This window comes from Apium graveolens, chromosome 7 (assembly GCF_009905375.1).
Source record: "Apium graveolens cultivar Ventura chromosome 7, ASM990537v1, whole genome shotgun sequence".
Taxonomy (NCBI): Eukaryota; Viridiplantae; Streptophyta; class Magnoliopsida; order Apiales; family Apiaceae; genus Apium; species Apium graveolens.
In genome coordinates this window covers 197,540,223-197,552,528 of record NC_133653.1, presented here as the reverse complement: position 1 = coordinate 197,552,528, position 12,306 = coordinate 197,540,223, and the positions used below count along the sequence as shown (strand labels likewise).

Here is a 12,306-nt window from a genome sequence, read left to right as displayed (position 1 = left end):
TTATGCTAGTTAAAAGTGTAATACTCATCCTTTTTCAACTCAAGAATGACTTGTTTTTTAGGTTTCGTGTTCTTCTGCTCAACAGGTTGCATAACTCAAGTCTGAGATTCAGTTTCATCTTCATTTATTTTCTTGTCATTAGCTATCAAGGCACTTGACAGATCTACAACATCTACAACGATTTTTATAAATTTTTATAAATAAAAATAAAAAATTATATTTTATGTATATTTATTTTTTTGACACAAAATATATTTAAAATAGTTGCAAAATATTATTAGGGACGGAAATTACCACTTATAAGGATCCTTGAATTATTTGGGAGAAACCCAAACGGAGCCTTATTCTGTTTGAACTCCGTGCCGGTTGTTCGTTGGTCTTAATACTACACTTTCCCAATCGAAAGCATTTTATGACAAATTCTATTTAGTTGTAATTTGTAAATCTCATAGATTCTGCCTGTACTGCACTTGCAAATTCAATCTCTCTCTCTCTCTCTCTCTCTCTCTCTCTGCTATATACATCCCCCCACCCTCTCCGTCTCTCTCTCTCAAATCTATGTACACAAACACTCTCAGCATCTCTCTCTAAAATCCTATTAAACTTCTCGCCTTCCTCGGATCACACTCCTCATATACACACAGATAAGAACTCTATAAAACTTGTATATAATATTAGTGTGATCTACATCAGTTTAGCTCTAAAATACAGATCATAATATCATATCTCGGTTTGTTTATAATATATATTACTATTTACAACTGAAAACTTTGATATTATATATATTCAAAATCAACTATAGGTTAATTTCTGTTTTTAATTGATATCTGATGATTCTGTATTGGCTTGCTTGGATTGTTGTCGATAGCTTCAATTTGATTGTAGACATGTAGTGAAGCTGTTATTGTTGCTTGCGCATTTAATTTCGACATTTTATAGATTTTGATCGTGTTATCTTAAGCGAGGGAAAAGAGAAATGAGGAGTAGAGGTTCTTTACATGACGTGAATTATAAATCCGTGCCAGGTTCCGTAAAGGATTCTTCGATTGGACTCATTAAATTGATACTGATTTTGATAACTTTTGTTGTTGGTGTGGTTGTGGGGATAACTTCGAGCTCTCACGTTGATCGGTACTTTCAGTTACAGGCTGAACAGTTTAGTGGTAATCAAGCTGTAACACCCGAGCCTGATCGTAATAATGTAATTGCTATTCCTTGTCCTGTTATACCTAAGTGTGAGAAAGAGGATTGTTTGAGTATGGAAAGTTTTTTGGCTCCGAAGAATTTGTCACATTTAATGACTGATAAGGAGTTGTTTTGGAGAGCTTCATTGAGGCCACTTAAAGCTGAGTATCCGTATCTTAGAAAGCCAAAGGTGGCTTTTATGTTCTTGACAAGGGGACCTTTGCCATTTTTGCCGTTGTGGGAAAGATTCTTTAATGGACAGAGTAAAACGATGTTCTCCATTTATGTGCATGCACTCCCTGGTTTCGAGCTTGATGTAGCCAATACTTCTGCTTTTTACAAGCGGCAGATACCTAGCCAGGTGTGTTCACTTGTAATTTTATGTCTTGCTGAAATATTTAATGATTTATGTCAGCTAAGATGCAGGTTATTGTGTTTTAGTATATTCCTTGAAGCTCATTGTCTAATAGATGGAACGATGCAACAGTTTAAACTTAGTTTTGATTGTAGTGATAAGGTTTTACTTGACCGAGCTAGGACTAACTCCCAATCCACTCTCTCAATAGAACTGAATGATCATTTTCATCCATATCAGAATGCAACTAAAAGTTGTTTGGACTTGTGTTATTAGAGTTGAGACCCTGTGTACTAGTTCGTTAGCTGAATTGTTCTACATGCAGCATATCCTACTTTCACTTATGACATTCTGATCAGGAGTCTATGTCAAATTATGTGGCGTGTACTTTCTTATATACTTAAAGATTTTCACCACTGGATGCTTAAAATGAGAAAATTACAGAAAAAGAATAGCCTCAGAAGACTTTGTGTGGACAATAGTAGAGGCCATGCCATGTTAACTAACTATAAATTTTAAAATTGTATCAGCAAACCCAAACAACAATTCAGGTTCAAGTCGTACGTAAATAGATGAACACCTTATACAAGGAGCATTTAGGATGTTCTCGGAAAAGTATGGAAGTTAAGTTTTACTCCACTATCTAGTGGAAAGTTGCCGATGATGAAATTAAATATCTAACTATTTCAAAATGATACATCTTAAAGTTTTTTTCAGCACTGTAGATCTTGGAAGATGTATTCGATGGACAAAGAGCGGCTCACTGAATGTTGTCTGTGCTGCACTAGTTAAAACTTTAAAGCATCTTGTCTGAAGTATTCGTACAATTTGTGTGCATGTATTACCTGTTTTATATGAACTTGGGAAAGAAAAAAGAACTGTTGGTGGTGTTTGAGAAGAAAGGTAAAAGACTAAATAGATAACCTAGAAGTGGATGTAACAAAACAAAAGCTTAGCAAATAAAAATTGACAGAATTATATGAAATTTAATACATAAAGTGGCCCTTTATGATAACAAAAGTTATTTCAAGCTAAATAATTTGTTTATTTGTTACGCTGATCACTCAGTCCAACTATTCTTATCTTAGGCCATCTTTGGTTGATATTTTGTTCTCTGCAAGTTCTGGTGTTGTAATTTTTTATCTCTCATCCTTGATTCTTCTTTCATATCTGTTTATAGGCTGATGATCTAGAAATTTTAATTGATTCCACTCATCATTTCTTAACCAATATTCTCTTGTCTGAACATGAAGACCGAAACCAATATTTTTTTAGAAACATCTAGATGAGGATTATAGAAAGGGGGATAATCTGTGTCGACAGTTGCAGGGTCTAACATATACCATATTGCAAGTTTTTGTAATAGTCTTGGAACTTTAGGTTTGTTGCATGATAATATTAGGGTCTAGGATTTTAATCTATCCCCAATCTGCTACAAGTAGCCTAAATTTTAAGAATCAAATATTTACCAATTGATGGAAGACCAAAGACTGCCAGGGATATCATTAATTCATTATGTGTTTAAACTTTGAATGATGTAACGCCTGATGAGTGTTGAAAAAGCAATAGCACTAATCTTTCTTCGTAGATCTGGCAAAGATAATTTCACAGAGTTGTAAAATTTTAAATTTTTTCTCCCTATTTGATTCAGCAAATGGAATTGCACCCTAATTGCAAAATAAGCTTGTTTTTGCATATTTAGGAGGGGGTGGGGACACTGACAGATGTAAGGTTATGAATCACATTTGCATATCCTGATTCCTGTTAAAAAGAGGGAGGTCAAATGAATAGAGATTTGTAGGGGATGGCTATTGGCTTGTATTTGTTATCTTCGTGCACTATGTTGGTTCTTCTATTGATCCAGTTTAAAACATAAATTTGTTTGGTAGCATTTCAGTTTCATATCTTTGACAATATGGCTTTTGACCTTTTAAGCCTTAAGAAGGTTTGCACCAATATACCCATCAGCCCCTATATTCAGAATCATACCTTTTTGCCCATGAAATACTGAAAACGTATTTTTTTACCCTTGGTACAAAAAGGTACAGTTTTGAATTACAGGGGCTGATGTGTATATTGGTGCAAACCTTAAGTCTTAAAAGGTCATTAAGCTTTTGACAATATTCCAGATTCACTGCATCCTGTTCCAATATAAGACTGCTCAGTTACTTCATAGTACGACAATGTGCTTCTCTAGTTATAATATTATACGTTAGCACTTGGCAGTGGTTAAAAATTTGTTGCCTTAGCCTGTAATTTAATTCTAAAGCGTTTTTTTCTTCTTATGTTTGAATCAGAAAGTTCAATGGGGAACGACATCTCTTTTTGACGCAGAGAGACGTCTGCTAGCCAATGCGCTACTAGATTTCTCAAATGAGCGATTCGTGCTTCTATCGGAGAGTTGTATCCCAGTTTACAACTTCCCAACTGTATACAGGTATCTCAGTGGATCCCATCACAGCTTTGTGCAATCTTTTGACGAGGACTCTCGCTATGGTCGTGGCCGCTACAACGAAAACATGAAACCTGAAATTCTTCTTAGTGATTGGAGGAAAGGTTCGCAATGGTTTGAGCTTAACCGTAATCTGGCAGTAGGAATAGTAGCAGATACCAAGTACTACACTCTATTCAAAAAGTACTGTTTGCCTACTTGTTACCCAGATGAACATTACCTTCCAACTTACATTCAGAAGTTCTACGGATCCCTAAATTCAAACCGAACCGTGACTTATGTTGACTGGTCACAAGTGGGGCCTCACCCTGCAACCTTTACAGCTGAGAATATCACAGAAGTTCTTATACAATCTATAAGGAACAACGGGACGCTCTGTCCATATAACTTTGATAGAACCCCTATTTGTTACCTATTTGCCAGAAAGTTTGATCCAACAGCATTGGAACCCTTGCTAAATCTCAGTTCGAAAGTGATGGGGTTTTGAAAATTTTGATATTGTTTAGTTGTGTTTAAAAGCTTTTCCTTTTCTATTATATCCTCATCCTCATATTTGGCACATCCAACTGAAAATGACTTTAACAGAATAATCGAGAGATCGTTTAAAAATAGAATTTGAAGAATGCTGGATATTTTATACAAAATTTTCTGCAAATGAATGACATTATTCTATTTTCGAAATGTATGAAGTTTCACATGTGAGTGTGTACGAAACCGTTAAAAAACACGCTCTTAAAATTCAGCAAAAAACAACAGGATTACTGTATTCTAACGCTGTGCTTCCAGGTTTTTTATGAAAGAAGAGAACGGAAGAGAAAAGAAAGGTAAAGAAGAGAAGTAAAAAAAATTCTTTAAAATATTCCCAGATTATTTCTTGTAAAGGAGAGAAAATTTTAAAAATATTGATTTGGAGGGAAATATATTTAAAAGGATGTGAGAGCTTCTCCCCAAATCATCTCATTTTTGGGAAGAAACTTTTGCCTAGAAAATTTTGAAAATTTTCTCTCTCAATCTTTTCTGTTCTCCCCTAACAAAACTTGGGAGCACGAAAAATTATAAAAGTTTCTTTTCCATTCTTTTTTTTTCTCTCCTAATTTGAACTCGGAGCATAGTGTAAAGGATTCGATACCACAAATTGATAGTCAATAGCTAAAATTTTAGATATCCTAATAATATTGGATATATTTGTTGAATCCATGCGGACCTATGGCAATATATGAGGCCTATAACAATATATCAAATCATTTGGTTATCATATTAAAATAAAACATTCTATTTATAACAAATAAAAATAATAATTACATACGATTTTTAAAATATATCCAACAATTATAACCAACTCCACCGAAATACAATCTCTTACATGTCCAGTAAAATTTTAGATAATCAGTACTTTAATTATTTATCCAACTATTATAACCAACAATAGTTGGAGTTTTTTTTATGTCGGGTTTATTCCTCAATTAGTAGTCACTTTGCCTTTCGGCATGTGTTTTAAGATAAAAAAGAACATAGCTTTCTTTCTTATTTTAAAATTTTGTTACTTTGAATAAAATCTAAATAATATTTTTTTTAAAAAAATGAAAATTTTAAAAAAATACAAATTTATCTATATTTTATATACACCTTAAAATACATGCAAAAACCTTAGATGACTACTAATTCGAAGTGGCCAGGGTAATAATTAAATACTGCTCTATCAATTAAGTTATTCGGTGCCAATAAATGGGTTTCTATGTCATGTCTAACTTTGGAGTTTGGTACGTTAAAGCATCTCCCAAAGTTGTCCAAAATATTTTTAAAGTTTGCCATATCAATATATATATTAGTTTTTTTTAATCTTATTTATCTTCCATATTATTTTTATCAATCTTTTTTAAAAATACACTCAAATAGTTGATAATTTCAATAATTGCCAATATAGTCTCTACAATAGTATGATAAAAATAAATTGGAAATTTGAAATAAAAAAGAGATGAATATGTTTTTTGGACAAAAGTTACATTTAACTAGATGAGTAAGTTACCAAATTTTGACAATCTTGATAATCTCTTGACAATCCCATAACTAAATTGACAATTAAAATTATCATGCCAAATAAGTATTGACAACCGCTATTGGAGATACTGTCAATAAGAAAGAAAATAAAAAATTCTGGAGTTTGAAATGTTTTCAAACCAATCAAATATCGGGTTTTTTTTATCAATTTGATCGGTCAAAAGAGGGTAAGGTTGATTCAGTTTGATCGGTTGGTGAAATAATGAAGACTGTGGCATGAAAAAAGGGACAAAAAATTAATTTTAAAAAATAGAAAAAAATGTTGAAAAGGCATTTATTACCAGCAACAACATTAAATCCTCTCAACCACACTAACCACAAAATCACCCGCAACTGATCCACATAATACAAATAATCGCAAAACGCGGGTGGTCGTGTATGCAATTTTACAACATTGTTAATTTGCGGTTTGGTTCCGGATTTATAATTTTAAAAACCGCGAAAATCCAACCGCAAGCACATATTACAGAAGTTAATATATTTTTACAAAATGTTTTTAATATATATAAATAAAATTACTCAAGTATTTAAATTTGGACTAAAACCAATATAAATAAAGTTAGAAAAATTTTACATTAACTTTTATTGTAGTTAGTTTTTTTTTAACAATTTGAGTGGTTGAACCGCAAAATTAACGGCAATTACATGGATGGATTTGGTTGATTTTTATATACCAATGATTTGATTTCGAATGAAGATATTGAAAAATCGCAAATTGTGATTTGGTTTGCTTTTTACCCTCCAATCGAATCAAACCGCACTGCGTACACGTAAAAATCAGCTTATAGCAGCACATCAAATTACCAGTAGCCGAATATTGCGAACCGCCCGCAAGGGTTGGTTCAGTTGGTTAAAGAGATGAGAACTATCCTCTTGGTCACAGGTTCGAATCCCACGGGAGGAGAATTTATGATTATTCCTCCTGAGTCAAAGCCTGTCGTTTAAATGCGATTTACCTTGGTTCACGTGGTTTGCAGGCTATTGCGTGAGCCCGTAGGGTTTACCCAGTGTGCACCCAAATGATAGCGGCTGCGGGTTACTGTTAAGTAAAACAATAGCCCACATATGTAACATGGGAATGTGTATGTCTGAGAGTCGTATAAATAAACGGGATAAGGTAACTTAACCAAAATCCTTTTTGCTCAAAATATTTACTTGGTGGCTAACGGTGTTACTTTGTTTCCATAATTAAAAAAATAAAACAAAACAAACCCTACCTCAGTTCCTTGTTTTTACCTCTTTTTCAATTTTTTAAAGATAAGTAGCGTACAAAAAGAGATTTAGGGAGAAAGATGATTGGCTATGTACATGAATATTGAATGTCTTACTTGATAATTCTCGAGTAGGGACGTTATCGTGTAAGATATCTGGGAGTAGTCAACCTCTGGAGTTTTGTTAGAGTGATAAAGTGGTGATTAAGATTGGCACAACAAACACTACAGCTGATTTGAAGGAGATTTTGGAGGGCATGGCCAAGATGTTGACATCTAAAGGAGAAGGAACATTTTCCCAAGATGCCAGCGCGAGAACTGAGAGTATGCAATCACAGAGGTTAGAACTATTTCCGATAGAGCACAAGCTTGAAGGTGTAAAGAATTACTTGAGTTGGTCTCGAAGGGTGAAGCTAATATTGGAGGCTAAAGACTTAGAACACTATATTGAAGAAACTTGTAAGGAGTCAAAAGATAAATCTAGTGTAGCGTGGAAGACATGGAAGACCACTAATTCCTTAGTGGTTGCCTGGATGACAGGTTCTCTTAATCCGACAATTGCTGGTATGGTTGAAGGGATACGAAGTGCTGCTGAAATCTGGAAAATTTTATCTAAACAATTTTCAGGAACCGGGAATATGATGATTGTAATGGATATTCAGGATAGAATAGATACAATGAAGCAGGGAGAAAAAAGTATTGCAGAATATAACACCGAGTTAAAGCGAATCTGGTCTAAACTAGACTATTATGACATGTTCACAATTACTGATAGTGCTATTGCTAGTATAGCTAATACATGGGTGGAAAAGAGTCGTGTGATTCAACTCATGAAATGTTTGAATTCAGAATTTGAGACTAGAAGAACTATGATTTGCCATCAGTCCCCTCTTCCTCGTATGGAGGAAGTCATAGAGGCTTTAAGTCAAGAGGAATCTAGGATGAAGGTGATGACCTCGAGTGGAAATTCATCAGTTTCGGTCCGTTCTGCACTGCTAGCACATATCACTAATGATAGAGAATGCTATATTTGTAGGAAAAAAGGCATATTAGTTGGAATTGGCCTTTGTCACATGATAATGGACGAGGTGAAGGTAATCGCAGTAGTCGAGGAACCTTCAGAGGACGTGCTCGTGGTCGAGGACGTGGGCATTTTACTGGCCGAGCTAACTTAGTTGTCGCAAAAAAGAGTGATACTGGAGAATCAAGAAAAAATTCTGAATTGGAAGAACTTCGGGCATATAAGCAGAGGATGGAGAGTTCCAACACTCAATGTTCAACTTATTCTTTTCTTGGTAATGTAGAAGATTATGCTCATGCTGGCTCAGGTATTCCATCACGAGCACTTGCATCATTTAAACTATCTTCTTTGGATTGGATAATAGATTCAAGTGCATCTAAGAATGTTAAAAGATCATCTAGTGGGTTTGATACATATTTCAAATATCCACCATCACATAAAGAGACTATCCAAACAGCAGATGGAAGTTTCCAACCTATAGAAGGAATTAGTTCTGTCAAATGCACAACATCCCTTGCACTTGAATCTGTTTTACATATTCCCTCATTCTCAATTAATTTACTTTCAGTCAGTTCCATCATTGATCAATTAGATTGTCAAGTAATATTTGATCGAAATTCATGTTCTTTCCAGGAGAGGGACACGAAGAGGACGCTTGGGACTAGCATCAGGCATGATGGAATATGGTATATGAATAAGAAAAATGATGGTGTTGCTCTTATCGTTACAACTACTGAGGAAGTTGAAGCTACAGTGATGTTAGAGCATTGTCGTCTCAGCCACGTGCCTTTGAAAGCCTCAGGAGATTAAGACCTGAATTATTTAATAAATTAGGCAGTAACAAAGTTATTTGTGATGCTTGTGAATTTGGAAAACATACACAAACGAGTTATAGCCGTTCAGGATTGAGAAGTGTAAAACCTTTTTATTTAATACATTCTGATGTTTGAGGACCTTGTCCAGTTACTTCCATTAGTGGTTTTAAGTGGTTTGTTACTTTTATTGATTGTTATACTCGAATGACATGGGTTTATTTAATGAAGAATAAATCTGAAGTTCTTGCCTGCTTCCAGGATTTTTTAGCTTATGCTATTAAACAGTTTAATGCAGAAGTTTGTGTTCTTAGGACGGATAATGGCACTGAATATCTGAATAAATAATTTGCATCATATTTATCTGCTCAAGAGATTGTGCATCAAACTACATGTCCGGATACACCAGCACAAAATGGTGTAGCTGAGCGAAAAATTCGTCATTTATTGGAGATGATCAGGTCACTAATGTTTACAACAAATGTTCCAAAAAATTTCTGGAGCGAGGCTGTGTTGACTGCAGCTTATCTTATTAACAGGGTGCCTTCACAAGTACTAGGCTTCAAATCTCATTGTGAGTTGTTTATGGGAGAAAATGTGTATGCAATTCCCCCTAAGGTGTTTGGATGTGTTTGCTTTGTGCGGGACCATCGGCCATCAGTAAGCAAGCTTGATCCCCGAGCACTGAAGTGTATCTTCGTGGGATATTCAGGTACCCGGAAAGGTTATCGATGTTGGTGTCCATCCGAGAAGCGAGTATTTGTAAGTATGGATGTCACCTTTAGGGAGCAAGAACCATTTTATGGAGAGAAGACACAACCTCTTGCACAACTAAAAGATTCTCCTGTTATTAGCAATATCAGTAGAAAGGAGGAGAATTCTCATGAAAGTGTTCGAGATGGAATGATGCAAGGTTCAAATGAAGTTATTATCGGAATAATACCATGTCCAATGGAAGAAGTAAATGTGCTAGGAGGAGAAGGAGAGAAGGTTCTAGAAGGAGGAAAAAAGAAGGTTGTTGATACAAACTTGAAAGTGTATAGCAGAAGACAAAAACTGGAGTACATGAAGAGATAGGAGAAACATTACAATCCACACCACAAGTCGAAGATGACACGAGAGCAAGAGAAATACCACAGTCTAGGCAACATGTTGTCCGAAATGTCTCTGATAGTCCCTCTCGAAGTCCTTTAGCGTTGTCTCCTGGAACAAATGGTAAGGAATCTCCTATTATTAATGAATCTCTTCCTATTGTTGTTCATAGAGAGCCTAGAGCTACTGCTGGAAAACCTCCGGTTAGGTATGGCTTTGAGCATGATATATCTAATTATGTATCATATACATCCATCACACCTATATACAAAACATTTATTGCATCATTACAATCAGTGTCTATACCAAGAAATTGGCAGGAAGCAAAGCAGGATCCAAAATGTCTTGGAGCAATGCACGAGGAGCTTAGTGCATTGGAAAAAAAATAAAACTTGGGAGCTTGTTCGTCGTTCAAAAGGAAAAACTGTAGTTGGATGCAAGTGGATTTTTTCTGTCAAGCAAACCCCCGAAGGTAAAGTGGAACGGTATAAGGCAAGGTTGGTGGCGAAAGGTTATAGTCAAACATATGGAATAGACTATGACGAAATATTTGCACTGGTGGCTAAGATGAGCTCTGTGAGATTGTTAATTTCATGTGCTGCAAATTTTGGGTGGCCCTTGTATCAACTAGATGTTAAGAATGCTTTTTTTTACATGGATACTTGCAAGAAAAGGTCTATTTGGAGATTCCACCAGGCTTTGGCACTATGAAGACGATTGGAATGGTATGCAGGTTGAAGAAAACTATGTATGGGCTTACACAATCACCAAGGGAATGGTTTGATAAATTTCGACATGTTGTCCTTCGAATGGGATATAAACAGTGTAATGGTGATCACACTATCTTCTATAGGCATACAAATGGTCGGGTTACTATTTTAGCCGTTTATGTTGATGATATTATTATCACGGGGGATGATATATAAGAAATTGTGCTACTAAAAAATGACTCAGCACGGAGTTTGAAGTTAAAGATTTGGGTCTCTCGAAATATTTTCTTGGTATTAAGGTTGCTCGATCTGATAAGGGGATTGTACTTTCTCAAAGGAAGTATGTACTTGATTTGCTTACAGAAACAGGGATTTTGGGTTGTCGAATAGCCCCAACACCAATCGAACAAAATCATAAATTGTGTAGTGAGTCAGGGGATCCTGTTGATAAAAAGCGTTACCAAAGGCTAGTTGGACGACTCATCTATTTATGTCATACACGTCCTGATATTACATACGCTGTTAGCATTGTTAGTAGATACATGCATGTCCTAGAATGGAGCATTGGGAAGCAACTCTGAGGATATTGAGGTACTTAAAAGGCTGTCCAGGGAAAAGTTTGTGGTTTAGAGCTAATGGTAAGTTGAGGGTTATTGTGATGATGATTGGGCAAGTAGCTTGGATGATAGGAGATCTACATCTGGTTATTGTGTATTTGTTGGAGGCAACCTTGTGTCTTGGCGTATTAAAAAACAAGTTGTGGTTGCTCGTTCTAGTGCGGAGGCGGAGTACAGAGCTATGTCCCTAAGCTTACGTGAGATGATCTGAATTAGGAAATTGCTGGTTGAACTACGTCTATTTAAAAGAGTACCAATGAAACTTTGGTGTGACAACAAGTCAACAATCAATATCGCCAACAATCCAGTCCAGCATGATAGGACAAAACATATTGAAATTGATCGATTCTTTATTAAAGAGAATATTGATGCAAAGAGTTTGGAGCTCTTACATAAGAACTGGTGGACAACTAGCTGATTTTCTGACAAAGGGATTCGGATCTAAGGAGTGGAATAATATATGTAACAAGATGGGAATGATTGATATTTATCACCTATCTTGAGGAGGAGTGTTAAGTAAAAGAATAGCCCACAGTGGTAAGGTAGATTCCGTGTGGTTTTGATATTTGAATTAGGTGAAATGGGATTTACTTGAGAGTTTGGTTTCCGAAATTCTCATAAGACTTGCCGTGAGGACATTGTTGATATCCAAGTTCGTATGCAAGCCCTGGCTATCTATTATTTCAACCCCTCATTTCGTTAAATCTCAGCTCCTTGGTGCTCTCATTGCCACTCCTTTTTTTAACATTTTGTATGACTATGAGAAGAAAGAGGGCACCATATTTAAACTTTT

At 35.4% G+C, this 12,306-nt stretch overlaps 2 protein-coding genes across 2 annotated transcripts; both read left to right on the top strand.

The window, feature by feature from the left end:
* The first annotated feature begins 334 nt into the window (after positions 1-334).
* Positions 335-4,553, top strand: LOC141672248 (glycosyltransferase BC10-like). The gene is made up of 2 exons (XM_074478804.1): positions 335-1,546; positions 3,838-4,553. The coding sequence occupies exons 1-2, from the start codon at positions 977-979 to the stop codon at positions 4,477-4,479; spliced, it is 1,212 nt and encodes a 403-aa protein (XP_074334905.1). The 5' UTR covers positions 335-976; the 3' UTR covers positions 4,480-4,553.
* Positions 4,554-7,518: 2,965 nt separating this feature from the next.
* On the top strand, positions 7,519-9,092 carry LOC141674319 (uncharacterized). Its single transcript, XM_074481046.1, has 2 exons — positions 7,519-8,208; positions 8,298-9,092. The coding sequence occupies exons 1-2, from the start codon at positions 7,519-7,521 to the stop codon at positions 9,090-9,092; spliced, it is 1,485 nt and encodes a 494-aa protein (XP_074337147.1).
* Positions 9,093-12,306: the final 3,214 nt, after the last annotated feature.